At 45.4% G+C, this 21606-nt stretch overlaps 1 protein-coding gene across 3 annotated transcripts in view; it reads right to left on the bottom strand.

Annotated features, from left to right (window-relative positions):
- The window catches only part of ITGAL (integrin subunit alpha L), a 41460-nt gene extending 27399 nt beyond the window's left edge, over positions 1 to 14061 (bottom strand). For 2 of the 3 annotated variants that reach the window (XM_012532708.3, XM_012532709.3), the window contains exons 1-11: positions 13896 to 14055; positions 12994 to 13096; positions 12272 to 12366; positions 12095 to 12162; positions 10013 to 10130; positions 9758 to 9888; positions 8262 to 8407; positions 4643 to 4775; positions 4333 to 4483; positions 803 to 876; positions 589 to 721 (exon numbers count right to left, since the gene is read on the bottom strand). In XM_012532708.3, the coding sequence (XP_012388162.1) occupies positions 589 to 721; positions 803 to 876; positions 4333 to 4483; positions 4643 to 4775; positions 8262 to 8407; positions 9758 to 9888; positions 10013 to 10130; positions 12095 to 12162; positions 12272 to 12366; positions 12994 to 13096; positions 13896 to 13950 (1207 nt within the window). In that variant the 5' untranslated portion in view covers positions 13951 to 14055. Of the gene's footprint in view, positions 1 to 588; positions 722 to 802; positions 877 to 4332; positions 4484 to 4642; positions 4776 to 8261; positions 8408 to 9757; positions 9889 to 10012; positions 10131 to 12094; positions 12163 to 12271; positions 12367 to 12993; positions 13097 to 13895 lie in introns of all 3 variants that reach the window. The other variant, XR_007472426.1, reaches the window with a different exon arrangement.
- Between the last annotated feature and the right edge of the window lie 7545 nt (positions 14062 to 21606).

Raw genomic sequence — 21606 nt, 5'->3', positions numbered from 1 at the left:
CCATGCAGGGCCACATGGGAGAAGCCCCAGGGTGGAAGGAGCAAGGGGAGAATGGCCCAGAGCTGTTACTGCAGTTTCGGTGGGAAGGAATGAGGGAGGCAAGGCAAGTTGGAACAAGCTTAGGACTGGACGGTTTGAATGATGTTGGCAGGCTCTGGTCTATAGAGGTGGTCTTCAGTTATCTAGTGGGTGATTTACATCAGGGTGGATACTGGCCTGGTGTGTGAAAGTTAGATAAAAGGGTGGTTGGGATGCAGTGTCTGGATTGGCCAGTTGGCCTATGGAAGGCCTGCTCCCAGGCAAGTTGTTTTCTACTGGTAGGAATTAGCTGGCCCTGGGAGGAGCAGTCTCTCCAGGATTAGCAAGGCCACACGATGTCAAAGCAGCATAAGGTACAGAAAATAAAAACATGATTAATACACAGGTGAAGGGTTAGTAAGGGAAAAATGAAGACTATTATAACCATATTTAAACTGAGTTTGTTCATGTTGTTGCTTAATTGCTTTCATTATTATTTTGAAAGTCAATCTGAGTGACTCCCTGGTTCCCCAAAGCTGAAAGAACCCAGCAGAAAAGAGAAGTACTCACCCAAATATCCTGTCCTCACTTCTGGTGTCAATGGTTCATTCCCAACAAATGTATCACCCCGCAGGTCTGTCTTCAGATCGAGAAAGCCCCCAGCCCAGTCCTTGGCTCCAGCGGCCCCTACAATGCCATGGTCCTGCCCAGGGAGGGAGATGAGTGCGGGTCAGCTGCGTTCCCACCACATCCCTCAGCCGGTAGTGTCAGGCCCGCCACTCACCCTGCTGAGATCCGCGCTGATCCCGCTGGAGGACAGCTCCATGTTGAAGGATGTCAGGTCCTGTTTGCTTGTGCCTGAGGGACGAGGTAGGGAGAATGGGCCGAGACCCAAGGAGCAGTGAAAACAGTGCTGCTCAAGAAAGGACCGAGGAAAAAACACAGCATCTACCCGTAGGCAAGGTAGAAAGAGCATGAACTTTTTATTTTAGGCAGCTCTGTGCAGCTCATGGGATTTTAGTTCCCCGACCAGGGATCGAACCCAGCGCCCTGGCAGTGAGAGTGCCAAGTCCTAACAACTGGACTGCCAGGGAATTCCCAAGAGCATGAACCTTAGCATCAGACGGGGAAGCGACTTAAGCCCTGAGTCTCCCGCGACTCTCCACGCGCCCCAGGTATGGATATTCCGTTCCCCGACTCAGCACGTCTAAGAGGCAGATCTTGGTTTCTGCTTCTACTCAGGCTTCCCCTCTACAATGAATAGCACCCCACACCCACCTAGTGACACGCTAAAAGCCCCGGAAACAACCTTGATTCTTCCCTTTTCCCTCCATTCTACCTCCAACACGTGACCAAATCATGATAGTTCTACCTGCAAAACACATCTGCCCACTTCTGTGAACCGTCTGTATCACCGCCACACTGGCCCAAGCCATCCTCCTCTTATGCCTGACTAAGGCAGGAGCTTGTTAATTTGGTCTCTTTGACTTCATTCTTTTCTTTTTTTTTTTTAATTAAATGTATTATTTTTTTGGCCATGCTGCACAGCACACGGGTTATTAGTTCCCTGACCAGGGATCAAACCCGTGCCTGCTACAGTGGAAGTGCAGAGTCCTAACAACCGGACCGCCAGGGAAGCCCCTTTGACTTCATTCTTCCTCTTTCTATGCCTTTTTTCACAGAGCAAGTTGTGTACTCTTTTTTAAAAATGTACATCAGACCTCATCTTTCCCTTTCTTAAAACCCTTCGTAACTTCTCATTGGTCTGAAGACTAAAATCCAAACTCATGAGGAGCTGGGAGGCCCCTGCCTTCCTCTCCAAACTTCTGTCTCCTTTACTCCCCACACTGCTATTACACTGACCTTTTTTCCTGTTCCTCCAGCACATCGAGCCCTGCCCCATCTCCTGGCCTTTGCACTTGATCTGCTCTCTGACTATAATGCCCTTTGCCCACACTTCTCCCATGGCTGTCTGATTCTCATCTTTCATGCCTCAGCTCAAAAGTTATCTCAGTGAATTTTCCCTCACTTTAAAAAAAAGCACCTCACGGGATTTCCCTGGTGGTCTAGTGGTTAGGATTCTGGGCTTTCACTGCTGGCTCAGGTTCAATCCCTGGTCAGGGAACTGAGATCCCGCAAGCTGCGCGGCGTGGCCCCCAAAAAATTGCATCTCAGAAAGGCCTTCCTTGAAAAGCTTATTTAAAGTGGCTTCTTCCATTTAAATCTGTCTTACCACTTTACTCATTTTCTTTATAGCACTTACCACAAGCTTGAATCATCCTGTTTGTTTACTGACTTTCTTTATCCAACCTGAATATGAGTTCTATGTTGGCAATATCCCTGAGAGTCTGAGTCACAGCGCCTGCTCCATGGTTGTTGCCAGCATGAATAAATAAAATGAAAATAATACCACCAGCCTTGCAAGGATACTGAGAAGAACCGATTCAATGATATAGATAAAGTGCCTGTTACTTGTAAGCTTTCAAGAACCGTAGCAATTATTATGAAGATTTGTTCATCAAATCAAAGATTTGTTCAACAAATCTCATGAGTGAGATTTGTTCACTCATTTAGAGTCACTTAAATATTTGGTGCCAGGGATACAGGGGTGGGAAAGCAGGCACAATACTTGTCACTAAACCTCTCAGTTTAGTGTGGGAGACAGACACCTAATAGAGAGCTCTTTTTTTTTTTTTTAATTTATTTTTTTGACTGCGTCAGGTCTTAGCTGTGGCATGTGGGATTTTCCGTTGCTGTGCTCTGGCTTAGTTGCCCTGCGGCATGTGGGATTTTAGTTCCCTGACCAGGGATCAAAACCACGTCCCCTGCATTAGAAGGCGGATTCTTAACCACTGGACCACCAGGGAAGTCCCCTAATAGAGAGTTCTAATACAATGTATGTCACAGGGGCTGTGACAGGGAATGTACAGTGGTTAAAGCAGCACGTGGGAACCCAGATCAGCGAGAACTTATCAGAGGGAATGACATCTAAACTGTGATCTGAAGGATGAGTAAGGGCAGGGAAGGATAGAGGATAAGAGCTATGATTTATCAAGAGTCTACAAGGTACCAAGCACTTTGCTAAGCAGTCATTAGGGCTTGAATTGTGTCCCCTGAAGAAAAGATGTCTAAGTCCTAACCCCTAGTGCCTCAGAATGTGACCTTATTTGGAAATAGGGTCTTCTCAGAGGTAATCAAGTTAAAATGAGGTCATTAGGGTGGGCCCTGATCCAATCTGACTGGTGTCCTTATTAAAAGGGGCAATTTGGACACAGAGGGACAGACACAGAGAGAAGATGATGGGTAAACACACAGGGAGAAGACGGCCAGGCGACCAGAGTGATACAGCTACAAGTCTAGGAACACCAAGGACTGTTAGCGAACACCAGAAATTAGAAGAGGCAGGGAAGGATTCTCTCCGAAACCATCACAAGGAGCATGGCCCTGTCAAACCTTTAATTTCTAACTTCTAGCCTCCAGAACTGCTAGACAACACATTTCTCTTGCTTTTTAAAATTTTTTTATTTTCATTTCTCTTGATTTAAGCCACCTAGTTTTTGGTACTTTGTTACAGCAGCCCTAGGAAATGAATACAGCAGTTAAACCTTACAACCCTCTGAGACTGGTATCACTATCCCCTTTTAACAGAGAACAATGAGGCTCGGAGAGGGAAAGTGACCTGGCTGAGGTCACACAGCACAGGCAGAGTGAATTCTTGAGCAGGTCTGCCTGGTCCCATTAAATATAATCCATTGCCTCTTCAAGTGAACTGAACACCAAGGCTGCGTCCTAGTGAAGGGGCTTCCTGGGGGAATCAGGTACCTTTCAGCAGACTAAGCTACCTGGGGAAATACTCTCCCATAGGCAGTCCTCCCTCTGGCGACTACAATCAAACCTCTTATTCTGGGCCAAAGAAGAGGGCCTGTGGGCTCCTTGCACTTGGCCCCTGCCTGCTTGCCTGTCTTAAATAATTTGAGGCCCAGGACAAGTGACAATGAGGGAGATGAGTGAGGAGAGGAAGGGATTATAGTCATTCTACAGGGCTCAGCTGATGCCTACAAGATATAGGTCAGTTCGGGGACCCATCCTGGACCAGGCTGAGCTTCAAGAGGAAGACAGACTTTCAGAGGGAAATACCTAAATCACCCTCCCTTAAATTCCTACCTGAGGTCTTTTAACCGGAGAGCTCTTAACACAGTGGCGGACGCTCTGTAAGCTCCGGTGATTATTATTCCGCGTGTCCTTAGTCTAATGTCCCAGGTGAGGTTCTGTACACATCCCCCTGAACCCTCTCTTCCAGGGTCTGCCACTCACCTTCAATGACATAGATCTTTTTTTGCAGCTCGGTGAATAGATCTTTCAGTTTCTCAAATGTGTCCAGAATCTTTACAAACTCCTCTGCAGGTTTTGAGGCAAATTCATGGAGTGTCTCCTGACTTTCCTTGGTCTTAAAATACTTTCCAATCTGGAAGAAATGGAGAGTGAAGAGCTAGCATCCCCAGAATGGCAGACCAATTTTCTGTTATTTTCACAAGACCCTGGCCCCAGGGAGAAAAGGAGTGGGGTTCAGGAATAGGAGAGGGAAGATGGGTGGTAAGAAGAGGCAGGGACCTGGAGCCCGTACCCCAATGATGTAGCGGATGATGTCTTTGGCCGCGTCAATGTTGGCTTTGTCAGTGGCTTCCCCGTCAGTGATGATGATAAGCACTTTGGTGGCATCTGGCCGGGCCCCCAGCTCTTGCCGGAACACCTTGGTCCTGTGTCCAGGAAGGAGGGGATGTGAGAGACTCCCCGTAAAGGGGAGTAAGGTCTCCCTCTTACCCTGCTCATTAAGTCACTGTCCTGCTGATTATGCCAAATCCCTTCTCACAATTCCCAGACAGCTATTCCCAGCCTTCAAAGCTCTCCTCTGAACCTCCTTCCTCACCCTGGTTGCCAGCCTCCTTCTGGACCAGTGGTCTTCAACTGAATCCTGGGCAGCCACGAGGCTGTCCCAGAGTCTGTGGGCAGTGAGGGGAAACTCTGGGCTTCCTACTCTTCGTTTCAACCACGTGGCAACTACCCTTTAATCAGTTAGATATGCTGGTGATCTAGGTGAGATTCCAGTGGAAGGAGGGGCTCCATGGCAGAAGGAAATTGGAAAGCCACTCTTCTAGAGAAAGCTCATATAACACCCCCTTCTGCCTCCCCTACCATTGCCAGGCTACTTGTACATCTCTGCTGCAGCAAATCTCCTAGGTAATCAAAGAGACTTGTTTCTGTGTCGATTTTTCCCCAAACCAGATTTGCTGCTGTATCTCTGGCTCCTGACTCAGAGTAGGTGCTCAGTGCACATGACAGAAGAGAAAGAAGGAAGGAGTGAATTCTGGACAGGCCGAGGCTCCAAATTCCTGCCCTGCCCACAGCCTCCTTCTGAAGCAAGACAGGCTGCCCACAGCTTCCACTGGGACAGCCGCTCTATTTGAACATCCTCCCCACCTCACCCCACAGCTAACCAAAGATGGACAATTAATCCAAGAGCAGCCAGTCCACAACCCCTGACTTATGGCATGACCTGTACTGGGAACAGAAGCTGAAAGTCACCTGGAGAGGCCACAGTGGGAGGTGAACAGATACAGAGAAGAGGGTGGGAGAGCTACTTGGAAGCTGCCACAGACAGAGGAACCTGATGGGCGGGGTCAAAACCACGTCTTGTTCTATCTCGGATGCAAATGTTTCCCCAACCTCCATCCACCTGGACATGGCCTATCATGGATCCTCCTCATGGATTTCCACCCTGGTTTAAACCACTATCATCTCTCATCTGGATTTTTCAGTGTCTGCGAACTGGCATCCCTGTTTCCACCCTTGCCCCTTCCACAGTCTAATATCAACCCTGCAGCCAGGGGGATCCTTTTAAAAACATAAATCAGATTATCACTCCTTTGATCAAAACCACCAATGGGGCTTCCCTGGTGGCGCAGTGGTTGGGAGTCCGCCTGCCGATGCAGGGGACACGGGTTCGTGCCCCGGTCCAGGAGGATCCCACATGCCGCGGAGCAGCTGGGCCCGTGAGCCATGGCCGCTGAGCCTGCACATCCGGAGCCTGTGCTCCGCGACGGGAGAGGCCACAACAGTGAGAGGCCCGCGTACCGCAAAAAAAAAAAAAAAAAAACCACCAATGATTTTCATCTCACTCAGAGGAAAAGCCAAAGTCCTCACTAGAGCCGCATCCAGACTTCGATGGTCTCTCTGACTTCATCTCCTACTACTTGAACTCATCACTTACTTCTTTCCAGCCACACTGGTGTCCTGGTTCTTCTGTGAACATCCCAAGCATGGGATCAGGGCCTCTGCTGTTCCCTCTACCTGGAACGGTCTTCCTTCAGGTATCCACATGGCCTGCTTCCTCACCTCCAACAAGTCTTTGCTCAGATGTAACCTTCCCTGATCTTCCCATTGAACATTGCTTTATTTTTCTTTGTAAAACTTACATCTTCTACTATATGATCCAATTTACTTATTTATCCTATTTATTACATTTCTCTCCCCTACTAGAATGTTAAGCTCCAGGAGGGCAGAGACTTTTCTTTGTTTCATTCACTGTTAATTCCTAGCACCTAGAAAATGGCAAACAAAAACCTGCAGACCAGAGCCAGCCCACAGCTTGTTTTTATATGGTCTCTGGGCTAAAAATGGTTTTTATATTTTTGTTTTTAAAGAGTTACAAAAACAAAGAAGAATATGCAACAGATAACTGTTATGTGGCCACAAAAGTCTAAAATAGTACTATCTGGCCCCTTACAGAAAAAAATCTGCCAAGTCCTGACCTGGAACACTGACTGGCACACAGCCAGATGGTCAAGAATTATTTATGAAATACATTTCCATGACCGCTTCTTTTTGTTCTCACAGTTGACACCTTTTGGGGTATCTTCCCATCCTGTGGGGACCCAGTTCTCTAAGAACTGCCCCTTCCCAATGGAGGTGGGACCCCTGAATCCATGTTACTCTACGTCATGAAGTAGAACAAGGCCTTAACTGGGTTGACCCATGGACACACAGTCTAGGCTCAGCCAATCAGATTTCCTCTCCTGGAGGCTAGAATTCAGGTTGTTCACCTGAATTGAGGAACTGAGGCTGCCATTTTTTCAATGGACATTGTTTGATCATGTACCCACCAGAGCCATCTACAGAGAGAAGAATGAAGTAGACATGACAGGTCAAGTAAGCCCCAGAAGAAAACAGCTGGAAACACATGCAGAGTCTTGAGATACGTCACATGCATGTTTAACTTATGCAAATCCAACTATACATGCTTGGCAAAGAAATATAAATGAAAAATACAAGTGTAATAGTACAGGAGATCCTTTCTGCTATTTCACTCAATCTGAGCGTATGCCCCGGGGGAGCATGAGATAGGAGATGTAATTCTCTTATTCCCCAAAGTGGTCTCAGTTTCCATGGCCACTCTAATGTTTAAATACAGGTATTTAAAAAATACACAATATGGCCCTTTAACACAGTCCAACTACATTCATCTAGGTCTCAATTTAAACACAGTAATCTGATCCAGCTCTGGGTTAGTAGGTTTAGAAAATCAGGATATGCTAGTTTCCAGTGTGGGACTTGGATATATTGACTCTGATGAACAATTCAAAGAATAATTCAAAAATAACTTGACTCTCTGAGATTTGTATTCATACGCTGACTTCAAAAGTTGATCCCCAACTAACATGCGACTCTACCGTGGCTGCCATCATTCACAATCTCTTTTCAAGTTCTGGTTCTAATCCCTCATGAGGCCTGGAAATATTCTCTGTCCCAAAGGTTCATGAGCTATCCCTGCATCCTCTCACGAATTCCCCTTTGGGATTTAGCTGGTGTAGAGTCCTGTTATAATCCAAAGAACCCCGGAATTCCCTAGCGGTCCAGTGGTTAGGAGTCTGTGCTTTCACTGCCCAGGGCCCGGCTTCAATCCCTGGTTGGGGAACTAAGATCCCACAAGCCACATGGCGTGGCCAAAAATAAATATAAAAATTAAAAATAATCAAAAGAACCTGGACTATAACACAATATTGTAAATCAACTATATACTTCAATAATAATAATAAAGAACCTGGAATAAAATTGCTCTAGTAGAATGCTTACAATAACCTGCCCCTTGCTGAGCCCACCTGTTGAGTTCCTACAGCCTGCAACTTGAAGAAGCTAGTGCGCACAGAACAACCGACGGATGGGCTCTCTCACAAAAGGGAACTCACGCGACATAGTTGATGGCACCGAAGGTGTTGGTCAACAGGCGCATGTGTTTGACTTTGGCGAGAAGAATATCAGGGTCCTTCCAGTTAACATAATCCAAGAAAGTAAATTCTGTTTTGTAGTTTGAGGAAAACTGAACAGCCGCAAACTGGAAAAAGGAAAGAAGACAAAAAATGTCGTTACATAGTCCTTCCCACTTGTTTGCTCCAATCTCTACATTTTTTTAATAAGTTTATTTTATTTTATAAATTTATTTATTTATTTTTGCTGCATTGGGTCTTCATTGCTGCGCTTAGGCTTTCTCTACTTGTGGCAAGCGGGGGCTACTCTTCGTTGTGGTGCGCGGGCTTCTCATTGTGGTGGCTTCTCCTGTTGCAGAGCACGGGCTCTAGGCACGCAGGCTTCAGTAGTTGTGGTGCGTGGGCTTAGTTGCTCCGCGGCATGTGAGATCTTCCCGGACCAGGGCTTGAACCCGTGTCCCCTGCATTGGCAGGCGGATTCTTAACCACTGCACCACCAGGGAAGTCCCACCCATCTCTACTTCTTTTTTTTTTTGCGATATGCGGGCCTCTCACTGTTGCGGCCTCTCCCGTTGCGGAGCACAGGCTCCGGACGCACAGGCCCAGCGGCCATGGCTCACGGGCCCAGCCGCTCCACGGCATGTGGGATCCTCCTGGACCGGGGCACGAACCCGTGTCCCCTGCATTGGCAGGCGGACTCTCAACCACTGCGCCACCAGGGAAGCCCTCTACTTCTTACCCAGGACCTGGGCAACCCAACTCCACATTCCTGCCTTGAATCGTTCTTTTGTTTTATTTTTTCGGTCACACCTCTTGGCATGCGGGATCTTGGTTCCCTGACCAGGGATGGAACACATGCCCCCTGCAGTGGAAGCATGGATTCACCAGGGAAGTCCCTCGAATCATTCTTTTGAAAGTGTGGCTGTATATAAACAAACACAGAAATAAATCAACCTGGAACCCGTTATGGAGTGTTGTCTGCTGGGCTCCGGTTCTCTGGGTTCTGCCTACCTCACCAATAGAGATGGTTCCAGCAACCATATTTCTGCTGAGTGACCCTGCTAAACAAGATACAGTTGGCTGGGACTGAGGTGAGGCCAGTCAGAATCTCTCCTCTGAGAAACTGGAATTTGCAGAGGAAGGGGTTGCTTGAGAGGAAGATTGGAAAAAAAACAACAACAAAAAACAAAAAAACACCTCCTGAAACTTTAACATGTGAACTTGGGAGCTTTCCACAGGCCCATGTGATCCAAAGAAGCTGAGAGCCAGTCTACAGAGAGAAAGAGAAAGAGAGAAGGAAGCAAAAGCCAAAAAGAAACAGAAATGAGAATTAGGGAGAATTCTGGAAGCAGAGGTCCAGTAATAGCCATGCCCTTAGGTTCTAGAGAAAACTTGTACTAAATTTTCCCTTTATGCCCTTAGCTAGCTCAGGTAGGCATCTATTGCCTACAACCAGGAATCCTAACTGATATATTTACCTGGTAGGAAGAGTTGCTGAGTTTCTTCATCACATCCTTCATGAAGTCCAGAATTTTCTGAAATTCATCTTGCTGCAAGCTCCTTGAGCCATCAAACAGAAATACCAAGTCTACGTTGCCCTTTATACATTCTACAGAGGCCAGACACAGAGGGACTTGGTAAAGAGTCTCTGGGGTTTGGCCTGCCCATGCCAGTTCCCATGTATGGGCAACCACTTGGAGGTATTTTTACCCACTGGATCCCCTGTTCCTTACCCTGATAACCAGGGTGCCCTTGCAGCACCGGACCACTCAGATTCTGGCGGAAGAGGTAACACAGGCCACTTAGATAGATGTTCTGGTCACATGTCCGAGACAGCCCAGGGTCACAGGCCTGAAGGAATCAAAGATTTTTAAAAAGGTTGGGGCTTTCTCTTGCTGTGTGTCTTTAGGGCATCATCAACCAAGAACAAAAGACTTCAGGGTCATCATCCCCCGACCTCATTCCCATCATCCAACTGGTTACTAAGGCAAGGTAATTCGGCCTCCAGGTATCTTGTATCAGTCTCTCCATCCCCACTACCAATGTTATATGCCAACGGATGCTCGCTGCCTATAGGACAAAGTCTAAACTCCTTAGTTTGGCATTCATATAGTTCACAGTAGGCACTATCCTACATTTCCAAACCCATCCCCTTCTATTTCCAATTACACATTCCGAGTTTAAGCCAAATCAAATGACTCCCTATTCCCAGAATATACAATGATGTTTCTTTCATTTATGACTATCTTTCCTGCCAGACTGTAATTTCTTGAAAGTCAGGGCTCACGTCATGGTCATCTTTGCATCTCACTCCCCTTCCCCCATCAGAACCCAGCACAATGCCAGGCATGTAAGAGTAGCTAAGTAATCAAGCTCCAATTAAATACTGGATAACTGTTTCACTCGCTTAGCCTTCTATTTCTTATATACCTGTGTCAGAAGGATGCTGCTGGGATGAGCTGTAAAGAGTAATGGACTTGTAATCAAATAGGAATTATATTCAAATCCTGGCTCTACCTCTTTAAAACCATGTGACCTTGACCAGGTCTTTTAACCCCTTTGGTCCTGTTTCCTCATGTGTAAAATCTGTATACTGATCCCTATCTCACCTGAGTGTCTTGAGGATTAAAAGAGATAAGGCAGTGTTTCCCAAACTTTAGGCGTTTGTGTACCAGTTCACAATTTCTGTCATATGGGCATATCATCCACACTATTATTAATATTTTATTTAACTAAAATTTACTTTTTTTAAAAAATTGAAGTATGGTTGATTTACAATGTTGTGTTAGTTTTTGGAGTACAGCAAAGTGATTCAGCTATATATATATATACACATTCTTTTTCATATTTTCTTTTCCATTATGGTTTACGACATGATATTAAATATAGTCCCCTGTGCTGTACTATAGGACCTTATTGGGGGAGGGAGGATGGAGGAGGGAAGGATTGGGAGTTTGGAATTAGCAGATGCAAACTATTATATATAGGATGGATAAACAAGGTCATACTGTACGGCACAGGAAACTATATTCAATATCCTGTGATAAACCATAATGCAAAAGAATGTGAAAAAGAACATATGTATAACTGGGTCACTATGCTGTATAGCGGAAATTGACACAACGTTGTAAATCAATTATACTTCAATAAAATTAAAAACAAAAACAAAAAACAAAACCCAAGAGGAACTTGTTTAAAATTTACTGTTTTAAACTTTAGCCTCATCCTATGCAATGCGAGGCAAGAAATCATGAATTTAACGAACCTGTTGAATATTTTTTCTAATAAGCCATTAAATAAATATATGACTATTAAAACATTAAAAGTTGTGTACCACCACAAATCACCTGTATGTTAACGGTCACAGAGATTGTACATTTGGAAAAAACACTGAGATAACTAAGGTCTCAAAAATAGCTGACTGATAGATGGCTCTCAATAAACACTGACTGAATCTGAATCTTTCTGATGCCTATAATCTTCTATAGCACGGGTCCCCACCCCCTCGGTCCGCTACCCTTCTGGGGCCTGTTAAGAACTGGGCCTCACAGCAGGAGGCGAGCGGCGGCGAGCAAGCAAGCAAACCTTCATCCGCCTCTCCCCATGGCTTCCCTTCACCGCCTGTACCATCCCCCACCCCCACCCCCAAGTCCGGTCAGTGGAAAAACTGTCTTGCACGAAACCAGTCCCTGGTGCCAAAAAGGTTGGGGACCACTGTTCTATAGGATCTTTAATCCATTTTTTTCTTTCCTTTGTCTCCCTTTCCTAGCATCAATCTTCACAGGCGCTGATATCACACTGTACAGAACTCTTACCAAAAGGCTGTCACTTGTGGGGTCTGTCGCCAAGGTCATTCCCAAGTACTTGGAGGTATAGTTGGAACCTGCAGGCACCAGAAGATTGGTCTGGAGGAACTTAGGCAATCCAGGTGTCATGGGGTCAGCCTCAATTTCCCAATACCATTCCTCCCAGCTCCCAAATCTGTTACTCACTACTCAGTCTGACTGGCAAGCAGTGTCCAGTGCCTGGGTGGCACTGATAGAGGTTTCCCATGTTGTTCCCCTCACCTGGAGCTCCCACGACAACCCTGATGAGAAATCGCATCTGTGAGATGGAGTTGCCCAGGCCTTTACCGCCCCCCCGCCACTCCTACCTACTAAGGGCGTTTGGACCCCCCACAAGATATCTCAAAGCAATTCAGCCACTCCTCTTCTGGGTGACTCCTCAGCCCCCATCTCGTCCCTATTGAATCCCAGATAAATAATCCGATGTGACAGAATTCTAGAAAGTTAAGGATCTTTTCCATTTACAGTCCAGAAAAACAGAGGCCCAGAGAATGATCTGCTAGAACGTCACGATACGAGTTCATTTAATCAGCCAACAATTCAAAAGTCGTTTATGGCTTACCTGCTATGTGCTAGGCTGTGGTATGTACTAGGGAGGGGTGGGGATTAGAGAGAAAAACCAAATCTCTGCCATCGAGGAGCTCACTGTCTAGTCTGGGAAAGAGTCTGGAATCTAGGAAGTATGGCCAAGTGTTTTAGGGGTTGTGATACATATCCCCTTCTATTAGGCACTTATAAGGTGCTTTAATGATGGATGGTCCACATCCTACGATCTGATGGCCTTGCTCCTGTTGCTTGGGTCCCACCACGGACTCCTCAAAACCGGAAGGTCCTGGCCAGGGCAGGGAGGACCTGCGGCGACAGCTCACCCATTTCCAACCTGCAAGACGCGGTACCCAAAATGCCTCCCGGCGTCTGGGATGGAGAAGTTTTGCACGTGTCGCACATCTAGGTTGTAGCTCCAGGCTGGGGCTGAGGGAGACCAGGACCAGGTCAGCCACTTCCGACCAGGGACCCCCCACGACCACCTCAGAGCGGCGGGCGTTGATTGGCCGCAACCCACGTGCCCCCAGTAGGCGGCCTCACCCGCAAAGACCTCGCTTCCTTCTCCCCAGGCCACCCACACCCCGGGCAGGGCTGGCAGCCCATTTCCTGGACTCCAGGAAATGTGAAAGCAATTCCCTACTACCCAGAGCTCTGGCAGCGCCAGGGCCTGGGGAGGACACACAACTTCCCGATTGGCCCATCAGCAAAGAAGGAAGGATGAGAAGGCAGAGGCCCCTAAGAGAGGCGGTGGGGATGCCCCAAGGCAGGGTGTATCTCCCCACACACACCCACTTCTCCCCTGGGCTTGGGGCCCCGTCGCCCTGAAAACTCAGATAATTAGCCTCAGGCTCCCTCCCCGTGAAAGTTCAAGATCCCCTGATCCTGTGAAGCTGCCTCCTCCCTCTTGTACTGCTCCCTGCCTCCCCATCCCACCATGGACCAGTCTCTGCCATAACCATTAGATCTCAAATTCCCCCATCACATCCTCCACCTAAGCCCCAAACTGTTCTTTTTGGCCTTGCTTTCCTTCCAGGCCTCAGGCTCATTTCACATCTTAAGATGTCATTTCTTTCCCCCCTTCTCCCTCCAGAATTCCTGGGCCCCACGTTACCTATGGCCAATCCCACACTTAAAACAGCTGCTCATTTACTCTGGTTCCACAAAGCCCTGCAGTTTCCCTGGTCACAGACACATGTCCCCTCCCCTCCCCACCTCTCTTGCCTACCAAAGAGAAAAGGCCCAGACAGCAGCAGCCTCATCACCATGATGCAGGAATTCATCTTTCAAGGGGCTGGAGGGACCCGACCTAGGTGCAGTCTCAGAGGGCTCTTGGGATTTACTGGCAACCTAGACAGGGTGAAAGAGGGAAATGATAATGCCTCAGGGCCTCTTGCAGTGGAAATTTCTCACAGAGGCGCCAGGCTGGTGACACTGCACTGGGGGAGAGAGGGTTGTGCCTGGAGGGGTTGTGAAACCGCATGGGTTCAGAGAGGAAGTGTAAGCAGGTTAAAGACACTTCCTGTGCCTGCTTGCATTTTCTTATCATCCAGCGGCAGGCAGCACAGTAGTGCTGCCCGAGAGCTGCTGTGTCTCAATCCTTCACCAGCACACAAACTTAAGATTCGTTCAAGCTCAGTGGAGGACTGGTCAGATGAACTGTGGTACAACCGTAATGGAATGCTATGTAGCCACCAAAAAGGAGGATTGAAAAAAAATAAGATGGGGGGGAAGAATGATATAGCTTTCTCTTGATGTTGAAAGATGCCCATGCTACACTCACCATCGAAGAAAAAAAACAAGTTACAGAACAGTATATTTAATAATTCGTTTTGAGTCTAAAACACAAACAAAAAATAATAATTTCCACAGAATGGGAGATATATGATTTGCAAGTCATCTGATACGGGACTTGTATCCAGAATATATAAAGAACTCTTGTGGGACTTCGCTGGTGGTCCAGTGGTTAAGACTCTGCACTTCCCCTATAGGGGTCGCGGGTTCCATCCCTGGTCAGGGAACTAAGATCCCACATGCTGTGCAGCACTGCCAAAAAAGGAAAAAAACAACAATGACAAAACAAAACAGAATATATAAAGAACTCCTGTAACTCAATGGTAAAAAGACAACCCAGTTTTCAAGTGGGCAAAGAATTTGAATAGACGTTTCTCCAAAGACAGTATATAAAATGGCCACTCCGTACACGAAAATGTTCAACATTATTAGTCATTAGAGGAATACAAATCAAAACCAAAAGATACCACTTCACACCCACGAGGATGGCTAGAGAAAAAAAGAAAGAAACTAAGTGTTCGTGAGAACGTGGAGAAATGGGAACTCTTGTGCTTTGCCGGTGGGAATTTAAGCTGGTGCAGCTACTGTGGAAAACAGTTTGACAGTTCCTCAAAAAAGTTAAACATAGTTTCCATGTGACCTAGCGATTCCTAGGTCTAGACCCAAAAGAATTGAGAATATGTTCACCAAAAAACTTATACACGAGTGCTCATAACAGAATTATTCATATTAGCCAAAGACTGGAAACAATGCAAATGTCTACCAACTGATGAATGGATAAACAAAATGTGGTCTGTTCATACAGTGGAATATTATTCAGTCATTAAAACAAGAATGGAGTATTGGTACATTCTACAATGTTTGTCCATGTAGAATGTTTGTACATTCTACAAACATTCTACAATGTTTGTCCATGTAGAATGTTTGTACATTCTACAAACATTCTACAATGTTTGTCCATGTAGAATGTTTGTACATTCTACAAACATTCTACAATGTTTGTCCATGTAGAATGTTTGTACATTCTACAAACATTCTACAATGTTTGTCCATGTAGAATGTTTGTACATTCTACAAACATTCTACAATGTTTGTCCATGGACAAACCTTGAAAATCATGCTAAGTGAAACAAGTCAGGCACAAAAGGTCAGATATGGTATGCTTGCATTTACATGAAATGTCCAGAATAGGCAAATCTATAGAGACAGAAAATAGATGAGTGGTTGTCAGGGCGGCGGGAGTGGAGAATGTGGAGTGACTGCTCTTGGGTATAGAGATTTTGTTTGGAGTGATGAAATGTTCTGGAATTAGATAGTGGTGATGGTTGCACAACTTTCTGAATATATTTTTAAAAAACACTAAATGGTATGTGATTTATATCTGGAAAAAAAAGAAAGATAAATGGAAGTTGAAATTATGGGTGTGTTTGTAAAAAAAAAATCTGAAAGGACACGCAACCAAACTCTAAACAGTGATTACCTCTGCAGAATACGGATTACACATTTCTGCATTATCTGGAAGAGGGTGTATAACTTGGGTAATTAAAAAAAATAAAAATATTAAAAACACAACAGAATAGAGGAAGTGTATTTGTTTATGGGAAAGCAATACTGATACACTTCTTATTCTCTCTGTTGTGAGGAAATCCTGCTCAACCTGCAAGGCCACTGCCCTGGAGAAGACTTTTGCAGTCAGATTACCCATAATCTACCGCCAGGCAGTTACAACTTGACGGGCTGGCTCTTGTTAATTAGGTGATATTAAACAGTCTTTTTCAAATTCAGTTAAAATCAGATAAGTCAGACTGATTTCTTTGATTCTCTGTACAGCAGTTTCAATTTACAGCTAACCAAATTCTTTTGTTTTGTTCTGAAATTACTAAAAGAATATACATTTTAAAATTCAAACATCACAGAAGTGTATAAAGTAAAAGGATAAAACTCTAGAATAACCATGGTTACCAGTTTGGAGCCCTACGTTCTTCATGACAAAAAATTATTAGTTCTAGTAGTTAACCATAGAGGTTTGATCTGTTTGGAAAAACTATAATTCTCCTCTCACCACGGAACATCTAATCCAGAATTAATAGTCAAATTAGCCATCTCCAGTGTGAAGGTTTTCCTTTACACCAGCTTCAAATTTTAGATGCTTGAGTTAGGGCTTAAGTTTATAGAAACTTTAAGTGTATCAGTAGCAACGAATAGAACACCTGGGATGAAAGGATTCAGGAAACACTCTCAGAGTCTCCATTGCTTGGATTATATTAGTTTATGTGTATGTTTCAGCAGGTGGGTATACTCATTTGTGTATTTATCATGTTCTGGTTTTCAGTTTAAAAAAACAAAAGAATTATACATATATATATAATATATATATTTTTCCCCCACTTCTTTTCAAGGTTTATAAGGCTGAGGAACTATAAAGTACAAGTAAGCCCCAAAGCTTCTAGGAAGTCAGGGGCCCAATGCAGGAGAGAGCAGGTGATTCCCCTGAAGAGCTGGGCTGCAAGGATCTCAGGCTGAGACCACATGGGGAAGGCCTGAGGGGCAGGATGCATCTTACACACACACACACACACACACACACAACTTCTTCCCTAGTCATGTTCGCCAGCTGCCTTCATCATAACTGAGGGCCCAGATCCTCTGAACTGTCTCTCCATTCCATCCCTTCTGTTAGAACCTCCATCAGTTTTCACCTGAACAATCTATTGCCACTGCAGCTCTTCTTTCCCTCAGTCCCCTCCCCCTAGAGAAGGTTCTACCTCCCAGCTACTCGCACAGTAGCCTTGAGAAACCTGAGCGTGTCTCTCTCACGCTTTAAAACCCCTGATGATTCCCCTTTTGCCCACACAAGATTGAGTCTGAGCTCCTTGGTATGGCTTTCAGGGGCCTTGTTGCCTCTCTGTGCCCCATGGTCTAACCTACTGAATGTCTTCTCAGTGGGCAAACAGACCGAGCATCTAGAGAAAAGTTTATGAAACACAAAGTGTTGGCCATACTCGCACCCCTTTCTGAGGAAAGCAGCTTCAGTAGGTGGTTTCTGTATGATGTCATATTGACTGCATCAGATGAACAGTGTGGAACGGATTCTGTTGGCGTGGTGATGGCTGAATGGACCTGAGGTGATGCCTGGGGCAAAGATGGCCACGGATAGACTGGACCCAACACATGCAGCTCTCTCCAGGATGGCTTGCTTTTTCCACTTACGAATTGTTCCCCACAGGGTCGTGAAAATGGACTCAAACATATCACGTCACAGAGGAGTGACAAATGAGATCTCAGATTGGGAAGTTCCAGGTTACACAGAATCCATGCAACTATGACTGAGCCAGTGGGCTGGATGCCTCAAGTCTGTGTGTCCTCTGTGGGGTAAAATGATCTCAATGATGTCTTATTTTTCTGTAGGTTCATCTGAAAACGATGAGAGAGAATTTTCTCTTGCTCCACTCAAGAGAGCAAACAGGACTTTGTATCATGCTCTTTTGTATCTTCATCACTGCTCATTCCATGGTCCAAGCCATCACCATCTTGTGCCCAGATTTTTTTTTTTTTGCATCAGATTATTTTATATTTTTTGATAAATATATCAATGCAAATAATACTGTAATCCATGTTCCCTTCTCCTCATGCCCTAGAAGCAATAATTACAATTGTTTGAGGGTAATGATGCTTTTATATTTTAGTATGTATAAGTATCACAATATATATCTATATATATGTGATATTTATGACTTTTAATTGACATAAAATGATTTCAAAACCGTATAAAATGTTCTGCACTTTGGTAACTCATTATTATGTCTATGAGATCAATCAAAGTGAATATATATAATTCTGGTTTATTCCTTTTGATAGCTGTATAATATTCCATTGTTTTGATATGCTCATATGCAGTCTTCCTTTTCTGATAGATGTTGAGTTGCAACGTTTCAGTAAAAATCCTAGTGTATGTCTTTTTGTATATTTTTATAAATTCCCTTATGGTATACCCCCAAGGATAAATTTTAAGTCATAAGGCATACACATCTTCAAAGACAATGTATAATAATACCTGATAATAAATTGTCTTTCAGAGTAGTTACGGCAATTCTACCAATTCTCCTCTTCTTTATTTGTCAATATCTCACTTTTTTCCCCTTGATGTTGTTGTTGACTGAAAAAACACTGCACACCGTAAAAGCAGTGAGCTTCAGTTTTTGGTTTTTTTAAAATTTATTTATTTATTTAGGCTGTGTTGGGTCTTCGTTTCTTCGTTTCTGCGTGGGCTTTCTCTAGTTGCGGCGAGCGGGGGCCACTCTTCATCGCGGTGCGCGGGCCTCTCACTATCGCGGTGCGCGGGCCTCTCACTGTCGCGGCCTCTCTTGTTGCAGAGCACAGGCTCCAGACGTGCAGGCTCAGTAGTTGTGGCTCACGGGCCTAGTAGCTCCGTGGCATGTGGGATCTTCCCAGACCAGGGCTCGTGTCCCCTGCATTGGAAGGCAGATTCTCAACCACTGTGCCACCAGGGAAGCCCAAGTTTCAGTTTTATTGGGGGACCTTATTGAGAACTATAGCCCAGGAGACAGCCTCTCAGATTGCTCTGAAGAGGTAGGGGAGGACCCAGTATATATGTGATTTTTTTGGCTGGGAAAGACATGTAGTCAAGCATATATCTTGGTAAAAGATTACTAATCTAATCATAAAACCCAGCTATCTCAAGTTAATGATCTTAGTATTTTCTATGTCTGGGAAGATGCAAGAATCTAGGGTCATTGACATTCTCCCTTAGATATGCATCTTAATTATATATCCAAAAGAAAGCTCCATCTTACTGCTCTCCTTCCGGAATTCCCTTCCAGGTGCACTGTCGGTGGGCAACTGCAGTGGGTTGCAACTTAATCCTTATAGAACTGGAATGGTGGGGGGCAACATTCTTTGTTTACCTTGTAATGTCCAGTTTTGTCTATTAAGCCATATATGTAAATATATATATATATCTTATTAACTTAATTTCCCTTCTCTGATAGACCTAGTGGCAGGGCAGGAATAAAGACGCAGATGTAGAGAATGGACTTGAGGACAAGGGGTGAAAGGGGAGGCTGGGACGTAGTGAGAGAGTGGCATGGACATACATACACTACCAAATATAAAATAGTTAGTGGGAAGCAGCCGCAAAGCACAGAGAGATCAGCTCGATGCATTGTGACCACCTAGAGGGGTGGGATAGGGAGGGTGGGAGGGAGGTTCAAGAAGGAGAGGATATGGGGATATATGTATATGTATAGCTGATTCACTTTGTTGTACAGCAGAAACTAACACAACATTGTAAATGAATTATACTCCAATAAAGATGTATAAAAAATTTCCCTTCTTTTACAAAGTTATAACAGATGATAAAGTAGGAGATTTAGATCACTGGCTTATTATAAAAAGCTATAGTTCAGGAACAGTCAGATGGAAAAATTGCACAGGGCAGGGTGTGAGGAGTTTCCCTGCCCTCTCCAGGCACCTCCACATGCTCACCAACCCAGAAGCTCCTTGTGCCCAGATTTTGTGGCAGTTTCCTAACTAATGGGTCCTGCTTCCAACCTTGCCTCTGCTACAGTCAGAGGGGTCCTTTAAAAATATGTCAGATCACGTCACTTTCTTGCTCAAAACCTTCCAGTTGTTCCTCATGTCACTCAAAATACCAGCCAAAGTTCTCACCATGTCCCACAAAGGCTTAACTCATCAGACATCTCATCATCTGTTTGAGCTCGTCCCCCTCCAGCTTACTCCTTTCCAGCCTCACTGCTGTCCCGGCCCTTTGATCATCCATCACTCCAGGGCCTCAGGGCACTTGTTCTCCTGCTGGCTCCTTCCCTCATCTCCTCGAGGTCTTTGTTCCTTAGCACTTATAAACTGCTTCTACTATCTAATTTCCTTATTCATCCAGTTTATTGTCCATCTTCCCTACTGGAATGTAAACTCCACTTGGACAGTTGTTATTCACTGCTGTACACCCAGTACCTAGAACAGTGCTTGGAACAGAGTGGATAAATACTGAATCAGTAAATGTTTACTAAATGAATGAATACTCGGGGCTGCCCTTGTCCCTAAGGATAGTTAAAAGGCTTTTGCTTTCCAAGGTCTAGGCTCTCAGAAGCAAAAATCTGTATCATTTAAAACGGAGAGGTTGAAGGAGTTGAAAGAAGAGGGCTGGGGGCTTCCCTGGTGGCACAGTGGTTAAGAATCTGCCTGCCAATGCAGGGGACACGGGTTTGTGCCCCGGTCCGGGAAGATCCCACATGCTGCAGAGCGGCTGGGCCCGTGAACCATGGCCACTGAGCCTGTGCGTCCAGAGCCTGTGCTCCGCAGCGGGAGGGGCCACAGCAGTGAGAGGCCTGCGTACCACAAACAACAACAACAAACAAAAACAAACAAACAAACAAAAAAGAGGGCTGAGTTCCCAGAGCCAGGAATTTATTTAATGACTATATAAAATGACATAATACACTGGGGGCAGGTAAGCAATCTGTTGGCTCCTTCCAGACTGTGAATTGGAGAATAGAGAGAGGATTGGCCAGTTATAAGAGAGGAGAGGGCAGTTCAGACATTCATAGAAATATGTGTCATGAGAGATATAAATATGAGCTCCGTGAATGAGGAACAGCGATAACTTGGAGGGCGGCGTCCATTCCTAATGGCCTCTCTAGCCCCAGTTCACATGGACCCTCATGCTGAAACTTTTCTCTCCTGTGGCTCTTGGATGAATAAAATATTGACTAGGCAAGGGTGTGGCAGCAGGAAGCTTCTGGGCGCTCAGGGACCAGTGGGCCTCTGGCTGATGTAGTTGGCATCAGGAAACACAGGCTGGGGCCTCCCAGCCTCCCACATGAAACCACCAGGCCCAACTGCCTCGAAACCCAAGACAAATCAGGGCAAAGGTCTCTTTTCAGATTCACACAGAAGATCCGCTTGTGCAAATGCTGCTGGTTACCATCAGCTGCTGTCTCTCGGCCCAGGCTCTTCACCCACGACTTCCTCTTGGGTGTATCAACACAAGCTGCTTTGGTCAGGATGATTCTGACACAAGTATCTGGGTCACCACAGGGCTCTTTCCCCTTCTTCCCACCTGCCAGGAGGTTAGAAGGAGAAACTCCCCAGAGGAGGAGTTGGAGCCT

Source organism: Orcinus orca, chromosome 16 (genome assembly GCF_937001465.1).
Source record: "Orcinus orca chromosome 16, mOrcOrc1.1, whole genome shotgun sequence".
NCBI classification, from domain to species: domain Eukaryota; kingdom Metazoa; phylum Chordata; class Mammalia; order Artiodactyla; family Delphinidae; genus Orcinus; species Orcinus orca.
Note: the sequence above shows the minus strand (reverse complement) of the source record. Positions and strands in the feature narration are given on the sequence as shown.